Source organism: Heteronotia binoei, chromosome 1, assembly GCF_032191835.1.
Source record: "Heteronotia binoei isolate CCM8104 ecotype False Entrance Well chromosome 1, APGP_CSIRO_Hbin_v1, whole genome shotgun sequence".
Classification (NCBI taxonomy): domain Eukaryota; kingdom Metazoa; phylum Chordata; class Lepidosauria; order Squamata; family Gekkonidae; genus Heteronotia; species Heteronotia binoei.
In genome coordinates, this window is record NC_083223.1 from 154,204,593 (window position 1) to 154,229,654 (window position 25,062).

At 41.9% G+C, this 25,062-nt stretch overlaps 1 protein-coding gene across 2 annotated transcripts in view; it reads right to left on the reverse strand.

The window, feature by feature from the left end:
* RAB4A (RAB4A, member RAS oncogene family) overlaps positions 1–13,798 on the reverse strand; it is a 31,633-nt gene extending 17,835 nt beyond the window's left edge. Inside the window, exons 1-5 of one of the 2 annotated variants that reach the window (XM_060242884.1) lie at positions 13,525–13,798; positions 3,642–3,722; positions 2,094–2,208; positions 1,662–1,724; positions 75–229 (exon numbers count right to left, since the gene is read on the reverse strand). In XM_060242884.1, the coding sequence (XP_060098867.1) occupies positions 75–229; positions 1,662–1,724; positions 2,094–2,208; positions 3,642–3,722; positions 13,525–13,555 (445 nt within the window). In that variant the 5' untranslated portion in view covers positions 13,556–13,798. The remainder of the gene's footprint in view (positions 1–74; positions 230–1,661; positions 1,725–2,093; positions 2,209–3,641; positions 3,723–13,524) is intronic. The other variant, XM_060242885.1, reaches the window with a different exon arrangement.
* Between the last annotated feature and the right edge of the window lie 11,264 nt (positions 13,799–25,062).

Sequence of the window (25,062 nt, forward strand, 5' to 3'; positions counted from 1 at the left end):
TTGAAGGCACCTTACACATACACAAAAAAGACTATTGGTAAAACTAAAAATAAGCAGCCATGAAAAATACTTACCATTTTCTTGGGCAAATCTAGATGCCTCTAAGAAAGTAACTTCTCGATCTCCATCAAGATCCTTTTTGTTCCCACACAGTATTATTACAATATTCTGACTTGCTAACATTCTTGCATCTGTCAACCAGTTAGTAAGTGCATTGTATGTTTCTCGGCTGAATCACAAAGGACAAATTATTAGTTATGAATAACTACATTCTCTAGGCCCACAATAAACTTCTTTAAATAATTATTAGTTGGCAGCTGCTATTATTTTTAGAGGGAAAGACTGTTTACATTCATAGAGGATGAATGCAAAAACTGTATGAAAATTTTTCCTGTGCTTTCTTTTCTTGCTTGTGGCAAGAACCTGTACATGACAAGACTGTGAGACTTTTAGCTATGTAATAGGTTTCACAGCTTGGCAAACAGGCAATAGCAAGAAGTATCATTCTCATTTTTTGAACTGGATCAGCACATTTCAAGAGCTAGAGCTGAGATCAAAGATAACTAAGCAAGGCATGTGCAACTGGCAATGTTGCTTCCATGATTATCTGAATCTTACGAAAGGCTCAAGTACTGCTGGACGGGGATGTGAATCCTAGGTGCCATCAACATGTAAGGGATAAACTGTGAGTTGATGCAGCAGTGACTTAGTCAAGAAGCATGTACTGTGGCAATGCATTTGTTTTCTGTTGTCACTGGGATTGGTGTGCTGGCCAACTCCCACTGCCAAGAGAGTTTCTAAAAGTACCGTAATCATCAGTATCTGAGGAAACTGCCAAGGAAATAATGAGCAGAGGAAATATGGTCTCCAGAAATAATGGATTGAATTCCATAGCTGTGCAAACAGATCTTTCCTCATCTTCTCCCTCCCACAGAAGCCCTCTGCAAACCTCTTACTAGGGATCATAGCTCCCCTGTGGAAGAAATGCCAACATGCACAGGAGGCTGTAGTAAGAGGGAAACAATCTTTTCCTAGTCTTTTCCCCAACAGAATCCTGGCAGAGGAACTGTTATCAGAATGTTTGCTTAGCACAAGAAGTAGGTAGGAGTGATTATTGCTCAAGTCTCCCCTCAGAAAGTTCCCTTGCCAGATGGTTTTTTTTGTCATGGTGGGAGGGGGAGTGCTGAAATCTCCTCAAAATCTTTTTGGGAGTCAAACAGCTGCTATGGGAAGGAAATAGGGTAAGATCGATTGCTGAACACACCTTCCATTTGTACAGACTCAGGATTAAACTCTTGCATTCAGAAACAGCCAAGTAAGTGGCTATTCCCAAAGTCTTTGATATCCAAGTATCCCTCATAAGACACAGAAGTGCCATGGCCTAACACATACTTTATATGTATGGGTGCTGGTGGTCTATAAGCCATGTTTCTTTCCCCTGAAAAGGGACACTCACACTTCTAAACTTTCAAAAACAATGGGTTTTAAAAACGAGTTTTATTATTATCTTGGAGTGGTGTGGGTAAAATAAAGGCTGAATAATTCCCCTGACAGCAGTTTTTATGCACAGAATGCATATTAGTTGCCAAACAACAAAACCTTATTATGTATTGATCAAACTTCACAATTTATTTGTACTTAAGATCATAACATCTTTTTACCTGGTGATGTCGTACACAAGCAAGGCACCTGCAGCGCCCCTATAATAACTTCGTGTTACAGACCTGTAAAAGACAATTTGTACCACTGTATTTTCTTGTTCTATTAAGACTGGCAGTAGAAGGGCTACACTTAAACTAACACAGAATTGAGTGCCTACTTAACAAGACAGTATGGACACTATCCTGTCAAAACTAGGTCATTTAAGTCCCATCAGTTTCAACAGGGTAATTTTTAACTATGTCCACATTAAATCAACAGAACTTTAAAAAAATTTTTTACCGGAACATGTCTAGTACTTCTGACATAGCCTCTGGTGTCGTAACTATCATAAACTAATGAAATGATTAAAATTATCTAAGCAACTGGTTGCATTTTACTGCATTTCTCTGATATGCTATCACATTTCTGTACCAAATTATATAAAAATATACCTGAACCGTTCTTGTCCAGCTGTATCCCATATCTGCAATTTTACGTATTTACCTCCAACATTTATTATCTTTGACCCAAACTCCACTCCTATTGTATGATTTGAGTCATCTTTGACTAGAACAGAAAAAACTTCAGTTAACCTTTAAGTACAATTTTACCTGTTCATACCTTGTTGGTACCACTATAGTAGAAACATATATATTATATAACTGAAGAAACTTTATCAAAGTTACAGAGTACACTGTTACCTAAATAGCATTTAATTTGTCTGTTCTTTAAGAACATTCTTCTGTGAATAACTTGCTTTTGATTACAATCAACATGTTAAGGAATGTCAAAATTAAACCCATGAAAAAGCAACACATTACACTGTCTGTTTACATTTAATATGCAAGTACTATGATGAATTGCCCTAACCTGAATAACCTAGGCTAGCCTGATATCATCTTTTGGAAGCTAAGCAGGGTCAGTCCTGGACAGTATTTGGATGGGAGACCACTGAGGAAGTCCAGAGTTGAAATGCAGAGACAGGCAATGGCAAACCACTCTGGACATCTCTTGCCTTAAAAATCCTACAGGGTCAACATAAATTGGCTGCAGCTTGATGGAATTTTCTACCATTTCAAAGTGTCAGTTTTGACTTTTAAAGCCTGACGTGGCCTGGGACCAAATATCTGCGGGACCATCTCTTCCTGTATATGCCCTGGAGGTCACTTTGTTCAGCTTCCCAAGACAGGGTGACTGTCCCTGGCCCCAACCTGGTGGAATCAGCTCTCTATGGAGATATGGGCCCTACCTGACTTGCTAGCCTTTCGTAGGGCCTGAAAAACGGAGCTGTCCTGCCAGGTCTTTGGGTGAGGCGGCGGGCATATATCCATTAGATTGGTTGGCCTCCCCTACTGTACTATCCTACTGTGCTGATTCGCTGCACTGCCCTGCTACACCATCTTATCATATTCTGTTGTACTGAATATTGTAATTGGTTTTTATTATTATGCTGCTGTGATTTTATTGTGATTTTATTATTTATGTTGTACTCTGCCCTGAGCCCCTATGACGGAATGGGCAGAATATAAATAAGCAAATAATAATAATAATAATACCACCAACATGATACATATATCAGCAAAGGAAATTCTTTCTTGTTCAAAGACCATTTGCTTGTTTTCTCTTGTGACAAATACTCTCAATTCCAAGTTGGTTAACTATTATTCAGCACCACTGCCACCTGAATGGAACCTCATCAGTCACTTAATTTGATAATTATATGCTGCCATCCTTCCTATAGCAATCACAGGATCATAGAATATCATTCTAGCCATGGCTCTATATCACAATTACTGGTAGCATCTTTACAGACTTTTACAGAAAACTTAATTGTGGTAAACTATACTATGACTGTCCCTAATCACTAACAGCAGCTCTCTTGAAAAGAAACAAGTTATCTAAGTCAGAAAAATATTGCTAGGCAATTTTTGGAAAAGAATAAGGACCAGGACCTTTAACTTATGAAAAAGAAACAGTGACAGTCCCTACATTGTACTCACACTTCTTTTCAATAAACTGATGCAACAAACAGGATTTGCCAGTTCCAGCATTCCCAATGACCAAAAACTTAAACAGGAAATCTGAAAATGGTAAGACAACTCAAATGAGTATCATACTTCTTCGACATTTTAACATAGTATTCCTATTTATGTATGCAACAAAATCACAGGGAGCCAACACACTGTGTGGCTGATATTTAATGTTTCATTCTAGAAAACTGGGTATAGGATATAAGTATGATTATCTGCATTCCATGACAGATGCCACAAGAATCTGATCTCCAACACAAAATACAACATTGAAGGTCTTAGGTGACATTTTCCCCCTTCTCACAAGTCAATTACTGATTAAAAACAAGAACTGATAAAATTATTAGAATGGTCAATGCTATTTTTAACTGAATCAAACTGGAGTTTTAAATTAAAATTTACTAATGGTTTTGAACTGTATGGAACTTTCCCTAAAGAACAAGTTTTTGATTTGGGGGGGGGGGGGGGAGAAAAAGAGCAGTACCACCTTCTCCAAACAGGATTGAAATGACTGGAAAAGCTGGAAAAGCTGAAAAAAATCTTAAAAAACCAACAAAATGTGAATTTCAATAAAAGGTGAAAGAAATGCAACATAAATTTAATTCTTATGGAAGAGATGGAGATTAAACTGATGTATGCCAGACAAAAAATTTTTAACATGCCAATAACCCCGGAAGGTGGTTGGCTTATAGGATTAGAAAAGAGAAGGACAAAAGAATAATTACGACATTGAAAGATGAGAGCAATAAAGAGAAAAATCAAAAGCAAGAAATATGTCAAATTGTGGAGAAGTTTTATAAAAAATTATATGAAGAGAAGCAAGTTCAGAAAACAGAGTTAGAAGAATATATTAATCAAAATAACCTCAACAAATTTACAGAGGAACAGCAAAAAATTATCGTCCAATTTCCCTTTTAAATGTGGATTATAAAATCTTTGCTGCAATATTGGCACAACGTCTGAAGAAAGTTTTACAATTTATAATACACTATGATCAAGCAGGATTTCTTCCTAAAAGATATTTGAAAGACAATGTCAGAACAGTTTGTAACATTTTGGAATATTATGACAGCCACTCAGAGAAGCAATTGGCCTTAATTTGCCTAGATGCTGAAAAAGCCTTTGATGTTCGTTGGTACTTTATGTTACAATTGAAAGGCATGGAGTGTGGTGAAAACTTTTTGAGAATAGTAGAAGCAATATACCCTTCACAAAATGCAAGGGTGACAGAGAATGGCGAATTAACAGATGTTATAAAAATTCAAAAAGGCTGTTCATTGTCACCTCTACTTTTCATCTTATCTTTAGAGATGCTGAATAACCAAATAAGGGAAAATCCAAATATAAAGGGAGCTTTGATAAAAGATGAACAATATAAACTCAGAGCCTTTGCTGATGATTTAGTCTTTATGTTAGAACTGATAGACTCAACTGACTGTCTTATAAACAAGATCAAACAATTTGGCCATTATGCAGGATTAAAGATTAATTATTATAAAACAAAATTTTGACAAAAAATATGATGATGGAACAAATTCAATCCTTCCAGCAGAAATCAGGATTTTTGTATGAAAAAAATTAAATATTTAGGCATTGTTATTTCAAATAGATGCAGCAACCTAAAAACAGATAACTATGATAAACTGCTTAAAGAAATTAAAAAAGACTTGGAAAAATGCCACAATTTAAACTTATCTTTAATGGAAAGAATAGCCCTAATAAAGATGAATATTCTACCAAGATTATTATTCCTGTTTCAAACTATTCCAATATTTTTAAATAGTGGATTTTTTCAAGAACTGAACAAGATGGCAAAAAACCTAGAATCAAACTAAAGACACTGCAGGATTCTAAATTAATAGCAGGCATGGGCCTGCCAGATTGGCAGTTATATTATAAAGCATCTGCACTTTTATAGGTAAGAGACTGGATACTTCTGAATGACAAGAGACAACTGCTATTAGGAGGACATGATTTGACTATGGGATGGCATGCATATTTGTGGTATCAAAGACTTGAAGGCCACTCCTATTTTAAGAACCATTGGTTTCGAAAATCTTTGTCTCATATGTGGTCAGGGTTAAAGATGAGAATTTATCAAAAAATTTATCAAAAAATTTCAAGATGGGTTTCTCCAGTAGAATAATCCAAATCTTCTAAAACTAAATCAGAATTATAGACATGAAAACTTGTTGGGAAAAGACAATCAACTAAAAACAAAGAAGAATTGGAAAATGTGGCTATCAAAATGAACTGGTGGTTGAGAATGCAAGTTGAATCTAAATATGCCAAAGACAAGGTCACAGGTTTTAATACAGAGCAATATGAATTTTATAAAATTTTGTTGGGTCCACAAAATTTTGTTGGGTCTCCAAATTATATCCATATCTACTTCAAATGAAAACACAATATGAAGTTGTAAAGGACTGTATGGTTCAATGGGCAAAAAACTTTGGCTACAATATTGCATTAGAAGACTGGAAGAGACTGTGGAAACACAATGTTAAATTAATTAGGTCAGTAACTTTCAGAGAAAATCTATATAAGATGTTTTATAGACGGGATCTAACGCCACAGAAACTCTAAGATTTATAATAATATGTCCAACAAGTGTTGGAAATGTACTAAACAGATTGGTTCCTTTTACCGTATGTGGTGGACATGTGAGACCGTGAAAGACTATTGGAAAATGGTGCATGAAATGCTACAGAAGATCATGAAGACACAGATTCATTTCAAACCAGAACTATTTTTATTGAATGTATTCCCTGAGGACTATTCCAAAGAGATGAGACACTTGTTGGCGCACTTTAATACAGCAGCTAGGATCCTTTTGGCGCAGAGATTGTGTGAACTTATTTTTTCCCTGTATTTTATATTATAAAATTTATCTTTACTGGAATTGTCAAAATTACTAGATAATTTTAACAAAAGGTGTATACTATAAAATTTAAAAATGGATTCTGTGCAGTTGAGACAAAATAATAGGGGACAATTTATGTAAAGAAATTATTGTAGAATTAAGCTTTTTGAAGTATTCCTATGTAAAATAATACCGGAATGTATTATTTTTTTAAAAAAAATTTCCCATTCCCAATCCCTATCTTTTCCTGAAACTAATAAAACTTTTTTGAAAATCCAAATGTATAGATGCTAATCTAAAACAATCATTGTGTTTACTAGGGCTGGAGGAAGAGCTCTTTCAATCTTGGTTTCAGGCACTTCAAAACCCACTAGAGCAGGGGTGGCCAACGGTAGCTCTCCAGATGTTTTTTGCCTACAACTCCCATCAGCCCCAGCCATTGGCGATGCTGGCTGGGGCTGATGGGAGTTGTAAGCAAAAAACATCTGGAGAGCTACCGTTAGCCACCCCCGCACTAGAGTTTTTTGTTCCAGCATGTATCACCTTACACTTACCAATACTAGATATAATTTACCATGTTGTTGCCCATTCACAGTTTTGATAGATCCATCTGTAGTTCTTCACAATCCAATTTGGTTTTCACTATACCGAACACAAATGTGACCACTGTATTGCTCCCCCACCAACTCCAAATCATTTATGAATACATTAAATAGCCCTCGTTCCCCCACCAATACTTGTGGGAGTCTGCTGCTCATGACCATCCACTACAAAAACTGTCCATTCATTCCTACTTTCTGCTTTAAGTCATGAGAATGTATATGCATATAAATCTGAAAACACATGATTAGTAATGTCGTTACCTGCTAAGCAATTGACAGCGCAGGTATGTTCAAGTCCTCCCAAACATATCTCTGTGGTGTAGTGGTTAGAGTGTAAAACTAGGCTCTGGGAGACCCAGGTTAAAATCCCCACTCTGTTACAGAAGCTTGCTGGATACCCTTGGGCTGGTCACACTCTTTCAGCCTAACATACCTCAAAGGGTTGTTGTGAGGATAAAATGATGTAAGCCATTTTGGTTTCACACAAGGGAGAAGGCAGGATGTAAATGAAATAAATGAGTGAATAAAATACTCTCCCCTTCAAACTCTGCAAAGCCTTTCTCTGAACATAAAAGTACATAAAAAAACTGTACCCAACTCCTGTAATATATTTTTAAATCATCATAATGTTACAAAGCATCATAGTATCACACAGATCTTAAGTTAGTCTAAAACTAGTTCTTTCTTAAGGAAATCACTGTGGGAAAAATAATCCTAATTTTTACTTCTTGCCTAATGAAGCAAGTGGAATTTATTTCTTCAGTTGTTTAAATGCCTCAGTTTTGCTCTCTGTTACTGGGGGGGGGGCACCCTAAAATACACAAAGCTTGAAAAGCCGCTTCATTACAGAGCTTATTTTCTTTCTTTCATGCTAACAAAGAAGCTTTAAGATCCAATATTTGTTGAGCTGCCTAGCTTCTCACCCTAGAGAAGGTTGTTACTTAGGAAAGGCTGAAGACAAAAACATTCAGCCAAGAGAAAACTCACAAATCATCACTGCTATCAGAGCCCATCTTGAAACTTAGAGGTAAGAGTCTTGATATGCAATAAAATTACTGTCAAAGCTCTCATTTCATGTGACTATAAGATTGAAATAATGTCAAAATTAAGTTTATCAACTGATTTAAAGCCAATTTTGAGTTGTGTATTCACCAGGAACTAACTGGGAAGAGAAAATAAAAAGTACTTGTGATGACCTGCTCTAAGCCCTGCTGTGCTGGGGGAGGGTGAAACTGAAATCCAAGCAAGCAAGCAAATAAATAAATAAATACTTCTATATCCCTAGCTATATTATGTCCCAATGTCTTCATAAAGATGATACTATCAATATACTCAATATCTAGAATACTTTAAAGAGAAATACATAAAAATAACACAATTCCTTTGCTGTTTCCCCAGTTCAAGTCCACTGATTAATGGGCTTAGCCTGGAATATTTTTAACATAGGATTACATAATCTAAAATGTACAACAAAATCTTGAAGACAAGGTAGAATGTGATTTGTAGGCAGACAGCAAAGCACAGAGGAAAAGATGGTAATCAGTACATTCCAAATCATGTACCAAGCGGACAAAGCATCTCTAACAGTCGTCTTTCCTATACTGTTTTCACATTGCCCTAAATTTCTTCCCTCCAGTCAGTGCTTCAAATCTTCATTTAACGTATGTGGCTATAATGATTTTAATGGAAGTCTGCCAACAGATAATGGTTCACACATAGTACGGATTTTTCGTTTCAGATTTTTAAAAAGTGCATTTGACCCCAAATATATTCAGCCAGACAAAATAAGAAATGAACATCTTAACTCTTGGCAGGTGCAAGAAAGTAACAATCGCTGAATGAACTAACATAACCTTGGGCCAGTCACATTAACTTACTCTACCTTAAACGACTGTTGTGAGGATAAGACAAAAATACACAATCTATTGCCATTCCTAAGGACTGGAAGGTAGGTAATGTAACACCCATCTTTTAAAAAGTTTCTTTCCAGAGGAGATCCAGGAAATTACAAGCTGTTCGGTCTAACATTGATACTGGGAAAGTTAGCAGAATCCGTTATTAAAGACAGGATTACTAGGCATATTGATAAACAAAACCTATTAAAGAAGAATCAGCATGGATTCTGTAAAGGAAGATCTTCTCTCATTAATCTTTTAGATTTCTTTGAGGGGGTGAACAAACATAGAAAGGGTGACCCAGTAGATATTGTTCACCTAGACTTCCAGAAAGCTTTTGATAAAGTTCCTCATCAAAGGCTCCTAAGTAAAGTCAGCCGTCCTCAGAGAGGAATCATCATCACTCTGCAGGTAAGAGGACAAGTCCTCTTGTGGATAAAAAAACTGGTTGATTAACAGGAAACAGAGAGTGAGTATAAATGGGCAGTTTTCACAGCAGGTGGTGGTAAGTAGTGGGGTACTACATGGCTCAGTTTAGGTTGTTCTACGTAAATTTATTCATTAATTATTTGGAGTTGGGAGTAAGCAGTAGCGAAGTCTGCATTTCAAATAAATGCACACTGGAGCAAAAAATCCTAACTATAAATGTACACCAATGGAGTCCAAACTGGCAGTTAACTGACCAGGAGAGAGATAGCTCACTAAGGATGTCAACTCAGCATGCAACTGCAAAGTCAAATGCTATTCTGGGGATTATTAGGAAGAGGATAAAAAACAAATCGGCAAGTATCATAATGCCCCTATATAAACCTATGGTGCTGCCTCATTTCGAACATTGTGTACAGTTCTGGTGACCACAACTAAAAAAAGATATTATTGCATTGGGAAAAGTGCAGAAAAGGACAAATAAACTGATTAAGAGGATGGAATACTTTCTCTATGAAGAAAAGTTAAGGAGGTTAGGGCTCTTTAGCTTGGAGAAATGACAACAATAGTACAGGTTTACAAAATTATGCATGGAACGGAGAAGGTAGAGAAAGAAGTGTTTTTCCTCTTTTCTCACAATACTCGAAGGCACTCAGTGAAATTAATGAGAAGTAAGCTTAAGAAGATGAAGAAGATATTGGATTTATATCCCGCCCTCCACTCCAAAGAGTCTCAGAGGGGCTCACAATCTCCTTTACCTTCCTCCCCCACAACAGACACCCTGTGAGGTGGGTGGGGCTGGAGAGGGCTCTCACAGCAGCTGCCCTTTCAAGGACAACCTTTGCCAGAGCTCTGGCTGACCCAAGGCCATTCCAGCAGGTGCAAGTGGAGGAGTGGGGAATCAAACCCGGTTCTCCCAGATAAGAATCCGCGCACTTAACCATTACACCAAACCGGCTCTCCAACAGATAAAAGGAAATTCTTCACCCAAAGAGTAATTAACATGCAGAATACACTGCCACAAGATGTGGTAGTGGGGGTTACAAGGACAGCTTCAAGAGGGGACTGGATAAACATACATAGCAGAGGTCCATGAGTGGCTATTAGCAACAAGGTATAGATGGAACATTATGTCTGGGGCAATGATAGTCTGTATTCTTGGTGTTTGCAGGGCACTGGTGGGAGGGCTTCTGGCCCACTGGTGGACTCCCTGATGGCACCTGGGTTTTGGCCCCTGTGTGACACAGCCTTGGGCTGAATGGCCCATTGGCCTGATCCAACATGGCTTCTCTTATGTTCTTAAGAGATGGCAGGGCCAATAAGGTTGCAAATAGCTTGTGTTCCCATTTGGGAGAAAAGCAGAGTTTAAGGATCAAAATAAATCTATATTACTGCCTGAATTTAATACAGTGAGTGGAGCCATACTGCAAAGCAAAATATGGCAACTGACTCAGAGACAGCATGGAATTATTACAAGCATAAATAATTATAAACCTATCCACATCTTTTCTGCTTGTGTTCACATTTATTATACATGCTTGTATGGACACATACACTGAGAAGCAAACTGGCATATTAGTTAGGGTGTTACAGTTTGGTGGAGAGCCAGTTTGGTGTAGTGGTTAAGTGTGTGGACTCTTATCTGGGAGGACCGGGTTTGATTCCCCACTCCTCCACTTGCACCTGCTGGAATGGTCTTGGGTCAGCCATAGCTCTCACAGGAGTTGTCCTTGAAAGGGCAGCTGCTGTGAGAGCCCTCTCCAGCCCCACCCACCTCACAGGGTGTCTGTTGTGGGGGAGGAAGGTAAAGGAGATTGTGAGCCACTCTGATACTCTTCGGAGTGGAGAGCGGGATATAAATCCAATATCTTCATCTTCATCTTCTACACAATGACTAGGGAGACCTGAGTGCACATCTCCCATGCTTCCACAAAGCTCACTAGGTGACCAGTTATTCTCTCTGAACCTAACATCCCTCCGAGGTTTGCTGTGTGTGTAAACTGGGAGGGCATACAGGCCACTGAACTCTGTGAAGGAAGGGTGAGATAGAAATTGAATAAAGATTACCGTATGTCTTCCATTTATTTATTATTTTATTAGATTTATATCCCGTCCTCCACACTGCGGTCTTAGGGTGGCTAACAACTGATAAATTTAAGATCTCAGAAGCAACTTCACATTTAATGTCACTTGAAACAAAGGTACCGCTGGCATTACCATCATTAAGCAATTTTCTAGCCACTGAGTTAAATCCATTTAGAGGTACCGTCAGCATCCCCAAAATTATTTTTTTAATAAAAATTATTCTTTTTTACTTTCAGTAGATAGTCAGGATCAAGTACTGTGAAATTATCCATCGGCAATGTTGGATCCAATTCTAGACATTTGGGAATTTTTTTTATTTTTTTTTAGTGTTTGAAAGTAGAAAAAATAATTTGCAATATGAACAGGGAAGTGACTGTGCATACTCAATACTGACTAAAATATATCTAAACACAGAGCTTCTATGAAGCTGGAAATTACTTTTAATAAAGATGCAACTATTGCTCATTTGTTCTTAGGCAGCCTTGGTCAACTGGTCTCCATTTTTCTGGACTGTGTACCTTATGAAGACGACGACCTTAGTACATCACACTAAATATACATCACTACTGCAAGTAGAAAACATAGGCAACTGTGATGAATAAAACTCTGTTAGTCTTAAAGCTGTCACTGGACTCAAACTTTGTGATGAATACGGTAGCTCAGAACAGAGATACTGACTTGGGAAAGAGGTACTTCAGGTACTAAACATAATCAGCAGAACTCTTTCCTACAAACCAACCAACCCACCCCTTACTCTCATTTAGTGCTTTGGTCTAGATTTGCTATATAGGATCATGACTTCCACTCACAAGAGATCTCATTTGTTTGAAAGAACTATGGGATGCTTCTAAAGATGCCTCATGTTTTCAGGTACGCAGTTCTCATCTAAAATGTGAAAATTCTTTAAGTGATTTTCACTTTCTTAAGCTAAAACTTATGTCATATAGGCTCTATGTTTTATCCAAGCTACAACCCCTCAAGCACAAAATGGAGACAATAATACTGACCTTCACACATACAATATTGTATAAAGTTACTGCAGACTCAAAAAAAAAGTGCAGAAGGCAACCTAAGATGACTCAGCTCAACCTTTCCCACAAACAGCATCTAGGGTTTGGGACTTTTTGTTTTCCAGAAAAAAAAAATTGGAGGGAGGGGGAATATGCTAGATAAAGTGACTGTCCTTCCCCCAAACACTACGGTTTGTGGGCACTCAGTGAAGCTGATGGGCAACAGATTCAGTAATTCTTTATTCAAATAATTAAGTAGAATTCACTGCCTGTGGATGCAGTGATGGCAAGTGGTTATGATGACTAAAGGGGGCCTCCACATCCCCAACCAGTAAACCTCGGAATGTTTTAAGAGGAAGCCTTGGGCTCACCACTATGTCTAATCGAGTAGAACACCACTTATACACCAACCTACTTCACAGGACCGTTTCAAAGACGAACAAGACACAGGGTACACAAATGAGTGTTATAGTGTATTACTTTAAAAATATCAAATAATTCATTAGCGGCAACTCATCAGTCACTTCCTTTTAAACAGAACCCAACGGCATACCCCACATCCTGAGAGCAAGATTGGTAGCCGCGTTAGTCTGTCTGTAGCAGCAGAAGAGTCCAGTAGCACCTTAAAGACTAACAAAATTTGTGGAAGGGATCACTATAATCAGTACAAACATCTGCTTTGTCATGCCTATCTAGAAGTCTAGGGGTACAGCAAAGGGGGCGGGGGAGAAAAGCAGGGGGCCAAAGCCTCTCCAAGGCTCGGAAACAGGGGCAGGTAAATGGCTTGGTTCTTGATGGATTTCTCCACCGCACAAGCAGACGCTTTTCACCACATCACATTATATGTTCAGTGATAAATACAGCCGCATCTTCCGCTAAGTGACCAGGACAGGGGACAAGAAACCACAGCTTTAAACGGCCCCTCCGTCCCGGCCCAATGCCGAGTCCCGCCCCCGGTCAGCCCCTCCCTACCGTAGGTTTCGGACATGGCTGTCTGCGACATTTTGGGAGCGACGCGAGGGCAGCCGCCCCTTTTCTGCCGCCGCCCCCCACAGAAACAGAATCTCGAGACGTGCCAATCGGTCAGGTCAAGCCGAAAAACACAATATGCCTGCAGCGACTTCCCACCCCAACCTCAGAAATTGGGGCGGGAAGGGGGGGTTGGAGAGTGGGGGGAAACGGCGCCCCAACCAGCCAACGGCACGAGAGCGCGCCTGCGCATGCAGCTCTTCCCACCTCGCCCGGCCCTTCAGGGAGCGGCCTGCAGGTTTACGCAAACGCGCTTGCGCGCCAACGGTTCTCTTCCTCGCCAAAACAAAACGCACGTGCGCGGTGTCTTTAAAATCTGAGTTCTTGGGGGGGACTTCCTGGGAGAAAACCCGGGGTTAATCGTTGAGCTTTTGTGTATGCTTTGTTCAGGTGTAAAGTAAGAATTCAGTGCTAATTTCTTAGCAGGCGCTGCTGGATGAATTGGGACACTGACCCTGCTTAGCTTCTGAGACCTGGTGAGAGTGGGTTTAGCCTAGGTTAGGTCATGATTCAGATCGCGTAAATCTTTCACCTTTTATAAAAGTTAATTTTATTATTTATAATAATCAGGGCTTTTGTAGAAAAAAAACCCAGTGGGAACTCATTTGCATATTAGGCCATGCCCCCTGACATCACCATTGTTTTACATAGGGCTTTTTTTTGTAGAAAGAGCCCAGCAGGAACGCATTTGTATACTAGGCCACACTCCTTGATGCCAAACCAGCTGGAACTGTGTTCCTGTGTATTCCTGCTCAAAAAAGTCCCGATGATAATAGATCATTTGTTAGATTCTGGGCTGGTATTAGGGTTGCCAGGTCTGAATATCTGGGTACTTTGGGGTGCAGTGCAGCCATCAGCAAGGTTGTGATAAGCATGACTGAACTCTAAAGGGAGTTCTGGCCATCACATTTAAAGGAGCTATGCACCTTTTAAATGCCTTCCCTCCTCTGGAAATAATGGCGCATAGGGACGCCATCTATTTGGGGCTTATAGATTTGGACTTCCCTGCCCAATCTTCTTGAAACTTGGGGGGGGGGGAGTTTGAGGAGAGGCACAAGATGCTATGCTAAAAATTTGGTGCCCTACCTCAAAAAACAGCCCCCCTAGATACCCATGGATTGAATCTGCATTATATCTTATGGGGATTGGTCTCCATAGGGCATAATAGTATGCTCAGCGGACATCCCCCCCCCCCTTTCTGATAACCCTGAGGCAGGGGGAGGGCCTCCAAACCAGAGGATATCCTGCCCCCGACTAGAGATTGGCAGCCCTAGCTGGTACTGATGCCTAATTTTGCATCTGCTGATTTGGTCATGTGCATGATGGAGATTCTTAGATTGCAGCATGGTAACTAGGAGCATGTACTGCAATAACAATGAAGCAGGAAAATTCTCTGAGAGAGTAGAATTAAAAAGTCATACATTTGATTCTTTATAAATGGAGTGGTTCCTGTTTATTATTCTGTCATATCTTCTTAGAAAATAATGCAGTAAAAGCAGAATAATGCTTAGAATAATCATTACTGTAGAGATAATTCTATTCTCTTACTATAAATGTGCACTCCTATGCTGTTCCATTATGATCTCTTCTACTCATAAAAAGTTATTAAAATATTTTCTATTGTTATTGAAAGTACAAACGGAAAACAAAAAAATTATAACTTTTTTTGTGTGAGCAACCCCAATTCTGTTAGTTACAGCTATGCACCGGGATCAAAATATAATTCGTATGCTGTTACTTTTAATTTTTAAAATTTAGTTACCGATTTCTCATAAGTTGCATTTAATAAAAAGCGTAAAATTACAAACAGAAGAGACAAAACAAGTTGATGCAGTTTACATAACATAGGAGACAGCAAGTGTTACAGCAATTATTATAGTAATTAAGTCAGTTATAGCCAATAAATTAGAAAAAAATTGCATTGTGTGTATTATTATTATTATTATTTACATTATCAATCTCCTTGTCGATCTTGGCATCTGAGGAGATGATGCACCCCAGGTAGCTGAACTGCTGGACTGTCTTCAGAACTGATTCACCCACAGTGATGCAGGGAGGGCGAAGCCAAGCCGAGAGAGAGAGAGAGAGAGAGAGATTTACATTATTTATAATCTACCTTTCTCACTGAGACTTAATCTGGATTACATAGTGTAAATTGATTACAAAATTAATGAAGGTAAAAGGGTCTGGCCTGGAGGTTCTGTAGAAAGGTGGGTAGTTACCCACAAGTAGTTTCAAGTGGCAATTGGTTGTGGGATTTGAAGAGAAGTGAAGATAGAGACAATTTTGAAATGGATTGCAGCAGTATGACTGGTGAGGGAGCAGAGGCAGTGACGTGTAAAGTCTGTGGGATGTTTGTATTTCTACCTGCGAGTAGCACAAATTACACTTGCAGCAAGTGTAAGTTAGTGGCCCTGCTGGAGGAGAAGATACAGGGACTAGAGGCACGATTGTCCACACTGCAGTGTATAAAGGAAGGTGAGAATTTTCTTGACAAAATGCATGAGGCATTCTTGAAAGGACAAGAGGAGGATGAGGAAATGGTATCTCAGCAATTAGAAGAGAACTCAACACAGGAGGAGGGTTCCTGGAAAAATGTAACCAGAAGGAGAAAAAAAATCAGGAAATGTTCTGAGCCTCTGCTGCTCAGGAATAGGTTCCAGGATCTCCCCACAGTAACTGATTCTGAACCATTGGAACAAGAGCTACTTCCCCAGCCTCCACGAAGCTTGAAGAAAGTTTCTCAGGATCCTGTGGATAAGAAGCCTGGAGCTTCAGCTGCTCAATATAGGAAGAGGAAGGTGGTGGTGGTGATTGGAGATTCTTTGCTCAGAGGGGTGGAGCCAGAAGTGTGCCGACCAGACTTGTCATCCCAAGAGGTCTGCTGTCTGCCGGGTGCACACATCCAGCATGTGACAGAAAGGACCGGAACACTTATCAAACCCACAGATTACTATCCTTTCTTGCTGATCCACGTGGGAACGAGTGATACTGCCCATCATAGCCCTGAACATATTAGGAAAGACTTTGTGGCTCTGGGTCAGAAGGTGAAGGAGCTGGGTGCACAGACTGTGTTCTCATCAGTGCTTCCTGTTGAAGGCCGTGGCTTAGGAGATCATGGGAGATTTCAATTACCCGGACATCTGTTGGAAGTCCAACTCTGCTAAAAATGAAAGGTCAAACAGATTCCTGACTTGTCTTGCTGACAACTTCCTTTTCCAGAAAGTGAAGAAGGAAACAAGGGGATCTGCTATGTTGGATTTGATTCTTACCCACAAGGAAGAATTGATTGAAGAAGTGGAAATAGTGGGCACCCTGGGCAGTAGTGACCATGTGATTTTGGAATTTACAGTCTTAGGGAAGGGGAAAGCTATACATAGTCAGACTTAAAGGTTGGACTTTAGAAAGGCAAACTTTGATAAATGTAAAACTATGCTGGGTAAAATCCTATGGGAGGAAATACTTGGGAGGAAAGGGGTTCAGGAGGGGTGGGAGTTCCTTAAAAGCGAAATACAGAAAGTGCAATCACAGACAATTCCTATGAGAAGAACAAATGGAAAAAGCCTAAAGAAGCCGAAGTGGCTCCATAAACAGCTCTCTAAAGACTTGAGAAATAAAAAAGACTCCTTTAGGAATTGGAAGGAGGGCCTTATAACCAAGGATGAATATAAACAAATCACCAGTGCTTGTAAAGAAAAAGTTAGGAAAGCTAAAGCTCAGTATGAGCTTAGGCTGGCCAAAGATGCTAAAAACAACAAAAAAGGGTTCTTTTCTTATGTTCAGGGTAAGAAAAAGCGCAAGGACATGGTAGGCCCATTGCGAGGGCAAGAAAGTGAAATTGTAACAGGAAATGAAGAGAGGGCGGAACTGCTCAATTCCTACTTTTCCTCAGTCTTCTCTTCTGAAGGAAATGGTGCTCAACATTGCAAAAACAGAACATATAAGGAGGGTATGACGTTCCAACCTAGGATCAACATAGGGGTAGTACATAAACAACTAGTTTCTTTAAATGAAACTAAGTCCTCAGGGCCAGATGAACTGCATCCAAGGGTTCTAAAAGAGCTTGCGGATGTAATTTCTGACCCTCTGTCTATTATTTTTGAGAATTCTTGGAGAACAGGAGAGGTGCTGGAAGATTGGTGGCAGGTGAATGTTGTTTCCATCTTCAAGAAGGGGAAAAAAGAGGATCCGGGTAACTACCGACCCGTCAGCTTGAAGTCTATACCTGGAAAAGTTTTAGAACAAATCACCAAACAGTCGGTTCTGAAACATTTAGAAAGAATGGATGTGATTACTAAGAGCCAGCATGGTTTTCTCAAGAACAAGTCATGTCAGACTAACCTGATCTCTTTTTTTGAGAAAGCGACTACCTTGCTGGATCAGGGGAATGCTGTAGACGTTGTTTATTTTGATTTCAGTAAGGCTTTTGATAAGGTTCCACATACTATCCTTGTTGACAAGTTGGTAAAATGTGGTTTGGATCCTTTTACCGTTAGGTGGATATGTAATGGATGACAGATTGCACCCAAAGAGTGCTTGTGAATGGTTCCTCATCCTCTTGGAGAGGAGTGACAAGTGGAGTGCCTCAAGGATCTGTCCTGGGACCTGTTTTGTTCAACATCTTTATAAATGATTTGGATGAAAGAATAGAGAGAATGCTTATTAAATTTGCAGATGATACGAAATTGGGAGGGGTTGCAAACACAGAAGAAGACAGAAACAGGATACAGGATGACCTTGACTGGCTGGAAAACTGGGCTAAAACCAATAACATGAATTTTAACAGGGATAAATGTAAAGTTCTGCATTTAGGTAGGAAGAATCCAATGCATGGTTATAGGCTGGGGGAGACTTGTCTTAGCAGTAGTATGTGCGGAAAGGATCTAGGGATCTTAGTGGACTACATGCTGAACATAAGTCAACAGTGATGTGGTGGCTAAAAAGGCAAATGCAATTTTGGGCTGTATCAACAGAAGTATAATGTTCAGATCAAGTGATGTGATGGTATTGCTTTACTCTGCTCTGGTAAGACCTCACCTGTAGAATTGTGTTCAGTTTTGGGCACCACATTTTAAGAAGGATATAGACAAGCTGGAATGGGTCCAGAGGAGGGCGATGAAGATGGTGAGGGGTCTGGAACCAAGTCCTATGAGGAAAGGTTGAAGGAGCTGGGGATGTTTAGCCTGGAGAGGAGGCGGCTAAGAGGTGATATGATCACCATTTTCAAGTACTTGAAGGGATAGTGTGGAATTTTTTTCTGTGGCCCTGGAAGGTAGGACCAGAACCAGTGGGTTGAAATTAAATCAAAAGAGTTTCCAGCTCAACTTTAGGAAGAACTTCCTGATAGAGTGATTCCTCAGTGGAACATGCTTCCTTGGGAGGTGGTGGGCTCTCCTTCCTTGGAGGTTTTTAAACAGAGGCTAGATGGCCATCTCACAGCAATGAAGATCCTGTGAATTTTGGGAGAGGTGTTTGTGAGTTTCCTGCATTGTGCACGGGGTTGGGCTAGATTACCCTGGAGGTCCCTTCCAATTCTATGATTCTATGAAAGGTAGTCCCCCTGTGCAAGCACCAGTCATTTCTGATTCTGAGGTGACGTCGCATCATGACATTTTCACGGCAGAACATTCAATGAGCAGTGCAACAGGTGGTGCCCACTGACATCTCTCCAGGTGCTCCCCCCAAAAAAAGTGTTTGTAGAAAATGGGCAGGGTCATGTAGGGCTTTTGCCCTGCAAAGTTCCTGGTTGGCCATTAGAGATTTGATTGGCTGTACAGATTTTAAAAAAATGTTGCTTTGGCAGCAGTTGCCACCACAAAACAAGGATCTTCAATGTATGACTGAAGATAAGCTGTGGTGGCTATTTTGTGGCTGGTTTTACCTTCCACAGCAAAGATTTTGTGGCTGTACCCACCATGCTTTGTCAGAATTCCAAATGTGCCCACAGGTTTAAAAAGCTTTGGAATCTCTGGTGTACAACTACATTGATGGAGCTTACTTTCAGGATAGACAACACTATAGTAGTAAGGGCTACAAGTCCTCTTCCTTTATAATGTAACTTTCTGAACCATTACATGACAGTACAGTCCTATAGAAAGAGAACATTTCATTGCAATTCATACTGTTATTTTTTCACTTTGAATAAAATAGAAATGTTAGTCACTGTGACTAATTCCTTCTGTATTTCTAATGTTGTCTAACCTAACTTGAAAATTATTCATAGAAGTTAATTTGCAACCATTAATTGGGGGAAAAGAGTCTTCACAACAGCAAATTCTCCCACCTCTTAGCCAGAGTAGGGGGAGCAGCAATCTTCTATGTCACTTCCAATAACTCATGATAAATATTAATTTAATAATAATAATTCCACTGCTTCTTTTATTAGTCAGGTCTCTGTAGCCTCTGCCACCCCAGCATACAAAATAAAATTGAAAAAAATTAACTAACATCCAGGCCACAGTTTCAGTACTTCTATGTTCTTGTAGTGTGCCTATCTACAGTAATATTCAAGGTATAGTGGTATTTATATCTGAGGGGAAACTTGAATAGTTTAAATGTTTTTGTACATTTGATTCCATGTCCCTGGTATACTTAGCTTTTCTAGACTTCTGTAGAATAAAGACATTTCTCAAAAGAATCATGGCCCATATCTCTGGCTATCCTGTTGGTGGCACCAAAAGGCTACTCCTGGAAGCCACTGTGTGAATTTAGGTGGAGCTTTCATTTCTGAAAACAGTAAACATATATTATGATGGCACTGAAAAGTACTATGTGAATGAGTAATTTTTTTTTTCTGACTGATTTTGATAATTTTATTGGTAATGGAAATGACAGCCCAAGACAGACTGAATTCAACATGTATTATTTTTATCTGCTGTAAAGACCTTGACTTGTCTATTCAGGGAGAATCATCCTTTCCAAAGCTTCATTTTGACCCAGCATTTATTTATTTAAAAATTATATCCTGTTTTTCTTTGCAGGTAGACAATATAACATAGGTAAAAGGTGTAGACATGTGAAACAATACACTGCTGATGTTCTAGTCTCTTTTATTGCCTCTTGGCAGGGCCGGACCACCCATTAGGTGGACCTAGGTGATTGTCTGGGGCACAAAGATCTAGGGGCACTGAATCATGCACCGGTACCATCACGTTTCTTTCCCTTTCCTGTAGTCCAGGGGCAACTCTTCAAGGCATGTTCTGTGGCTCCCAGAGGTCTCCCCATGGAGACCTCTGGCAAGCTCCTTCCCTTCACCGCAGAGGTTGCTGAGAGAAAACAGACCACAAGCACAGGAAAACAGAGAGAGCAGAGAGAGTGTGCAGCCACCTAGCCCTGGGCTTGAGTCGGGGAGGGAAGGAGAGCTGAAAGAGAGCAAAGGAGGAACAGACCGGGCTGCAGGAACAGCAGGAAGAGGTGAGTCAAATGGCCAGCTGGGGCACACATGCGTACCCTTTCCCCTTTTCTTGGTTGGGTCAGGAGGCTGCTGGTGGGAGGTCAGGTGGTGGGCTGGGCACCCTGCCTAGTAGCCCTCTTAGTTGGGCCTTGCAGCAGCAGTCCCCACTCACCATTATACCTATCTGCAGTCACTCCACTGACTATTGATCAGTTTCCAGGTTTAAGTCAAGGTACTGGTTATCACCTACAAAGCATTTCATGGCCACTGACGGCAGCAGTCTACAGGACCAACTCTCCAGTTATGCTCCACCATGACAGAGAATTTTTGGTCATCTGAGGGTTTAGCTCATCTGAGAATTTAGTGACTTAGGGGCCACAGGATTGCACATGGGTTATACCATGGGGGAGGTTTGAAGGCCCACTGGAGATAATGGGAGCCAGAAATGGCAACTGACTTGCATGAGCTCCATTGAAATACATTACAGCACAAAAATCTGCAAAGAAAACATGGGATGGATTTTCCATTAAAATCTCCAGTCCCAGATAGGCTACTCTGGGACTGGAGTGACAGCCCCAAGAGTGGAATGACAGCCCCTGGGAATAGAATCTGTGCTCTATGATTGGAATGACAGGTTGCAGAGTGGGATGATAGCCCCTAGGAGTAGCAGAAGCATTCTGGGAATGCAATGACAGGGCATAGAGTGGAATAACAGCCCCTGGGAGTAGCAGAAGTGTTCTAGAACTGGAATGACAGACCCTGGGGGTAGCAGAAGCATTTTGGAGCTGGAATGATGGGTTGCAGAGTGTAATGACTCTGCCTGGTAATCACATTGGGGCAGTGGGAGGGTGGGCCTGGGGAGGCCCAGGAGAGTGTGCCCTTTTCATTTATCATGTTGCCAGTCAATGGAGGGTGGGCTTGGGGAGACATAGCCTCCTGCAACTAGGGCTCCTGGGCTGCAGGCAGGGTGGGAGGGTCAGTCCTTCCGGTTTATCATGTTGCCAGCTGATGGAGGGTGAGTCTGGGAGACACAGACAACTCTGCTGCTGGCTCCTAAGCCCTGGGCAGGGCAGGAGGGTCGGCCCTGCCCAGCAATCCTATTGGCAGCAGGTGGAAGGTGGGCCCAGGGAGACACAGCCATCCACAACAGTGCAGATGGTTCCTGAGCCCTGGGCAGGGTGGGCAGGTCAGCCCTGCCCAATTATTATACTGGCCAGTGGAGGATGGGCCTGGAAAGACAGGGCCACCTGCAACTGTGAAGGATCAGCCCTGCTCAATTATCCTGTTGCCAGCTGATGGAGGGTGGGCCCAGGGAGACAGCCACCCGCAACTGTGTGGGTGCTTCCTGGTCCAGGACAGGGTGGGCATTCTTCTCCTAACCAGTGATCACATTTTCAGTTGGACAGAAGGTGGTCTGGTCTGTGCTCTCCTGAACCTTCACCCCAACATCTTTCTGAAAAACACTTTCCTAGGAGCATCTTTCTTGGGGGTACAAATCTAACCCACACAACTTGTGGGGCATGTGGAGGGGCATCCTCAGGAAGTACTCTGCAAGCTGGATGCCTCTAGCAAGCTGGATGTCCATTCTGTGGGCTCCTGAAACAGTGTCTGACCTCTCATTGAAAAGTACTGTCCTGGGGCACCTTGTTTGGGGGTCTGTCACTCAAACTCCTGAAGTCCAATCTTCACCAAACTTGTTGGACACATATAGGAGAGTCAGTTAGAGATACCCTGTGATTTTGGAGCCTCTAGCACCCTGGGGAAGCACTTTACCCCCTGGGGATTATTTATTAATAATGCTAAAAATGAATTTATTAAATTTTTAACTAATTAATTGGAGGGAGTATTGGGATGGGTTTTTAAATTAATTAATTTGAAATATAAGTAGTGAGTCTAACAGTTGGAGACCGGAGTGGTTGGTGGGGTGTGAACCTAAATTGCAGGTTGAGATAATCTAGGAGGGGGGTGAAACCACCCTAATATCGGTGAGATCATTCCGGGCATAGGCGTGGATGCTCGGCCAAGGGATTCCAGTGCTCTTGGGGAGGGGAAGGTATGACGGTGGGAATAGACAGAAGTATAAAGGAAGGAGACGGAGACAAAATGGTGCTTGGCCACCTTCCAGTCTACTTCCCATCCCAACGGTGACAGGTAGTGGGGCCAAGAGGAAATGCCCGTCTCCGTCATTGGTGTTATGCAACGCCAGGTCCATAAATAATAAGACCTCGACCCTCAGAGAGTTCCTGCTTCGGCAGGACATGGACCTGGCTTGCGTGACCGAGACCTGGGTACGGGACGGGGAGATGGTGGCTCTCTCTCAGATGACCCCCCCCCCCCGGGCTACTTGTTCTTTCACCAATCACGGAATAGCGGGCGGGGGGGAGGGGTGGTGTTGTTCATACAGGAGGGTTACTCCTTCCGGGCTCTCCCGGCCCCAACGATTGACGGTATTGAATGTGCCAGTCTGGCGTGAGATGTCGGAGAGGGGTTGGCGATCTGGCTGGTGTACCGTCCGCCTAACGCACCAGCCAGCGCCTTACCATCCCTGATGGAGGCAGTGGCGGGCTGGGCGTTGGAGTACCCAGGGCTTATGGTCCTGGGTGATTTCAGCGTCCATGCTGATGACACGGCCTCCACTCAGGCGATGGGTCTAGTGTCTTCTATGGCGACACTGGGACTCTCTCAATTTGTTACGACCCCCACGCACCAAGCCGGGCACATATTAGACCTGATCTTTGCGTCCGGGATTCTGGTGAACGATATCATGGTAGAAGCGATTCCATGGTCGGATCACCTAGCCCTCAAGGCCCATATGGAGACACCGCCCCAACCCTGTATGGGCGGAGAGCCTATTTTGGCTCGCCCCCGGAGCCTGATGGATGGGGAATGGTTCCAAACGGCTCTGAGGGATCCCTCGCCCCCTGGCAATTCCCTTGATGACCTGGTGGAAGCCTGGCAAGGCTGGCTATTCAGGGCTATCAATGAAATTGCACCTCGATGCCCTCTGCGCCCTCGTGTGAGGCTGGCCCCATGCTATACCTTGGAGTTACGCCAGCTGAAACAAGGGCTCAGAGGACTAGAGAGGCAGTGGCGGCACACTCGGGACGAAGCGACGAGAACATCCTATAGAACGTTTATGAAGTCTTATGAGATGGCAGTCAAGGCTGCAAAGAAAGATTACTTTGCAGCCAAGATTGCATCTGCAAATTCGCGCCCGGCACAATTGTTTAGAATAATTGGAAACCTCACTACACTGCCACAAGGCAAACCAAATGTTAGAGAATTAGAGATAGGCTGTGAGGCATTTGCGAAACACTTTGCAGATAAAATCACGTCGCTCCGCCAAGACCTGCCTATCACATTGGATACAGTACGGGAAATTGAGGCTCCGTGCCTGTCTTCTGGTTTAGTGCTGGGTCACTTCGACCCACTCAGCCTGGAGGAAGTCGATGGAATTCTCTCTGCTGCTCGCCCAACAACTTGTGATTTGGACCCTTGCCCCTCCTGGCTGATTAAATCTTGCCAGAGGGAGCTTAGATGTCCTTTACGGGACATCATAAATAGATCCCTCCTGGAGGGGCGCTTTCCAACACCTCTGAAAGAGGCCTTGGTCCGCCCCCTCTTGAAAAAATGTACAGCAGACCCGGCCGAATTGGCAAATTATCGACCGGTGTCTAATTTACCGTTTTTAGATAAAATTATTGCGAGGGCAGTGGCGTTGCAGCTGCAGAGGTTTCTGGATGACGCTTCTATCCTAGACCCTTGCCAGTCTGGCTTCCGGCCGGGCCATGGGACAGAGACGGTGCTGGTCGCCTTGGTAGATGACCTCCAGCGGCAACTGGATTGAGGTGGCGTCGCGGTGCTGATGTTATTAGACCTGTCGGCGGCGTTTGATACAGTCAACCATCAGCTACTGACCCGCTGCCTCGCCGACATAGGGGTTAGGGGATTGGCCCTACAATGGCTTTCCTCCTTCCTCAAGGTTCGGGGACAAAGGGTGGCAATCGGGAGCGAGCGGTCCCAGAGGCGCACACTAGATTGTGGGGTGCCCCAGGGAGCAGTTCTCTCCCCGATGTTATTTAACATCT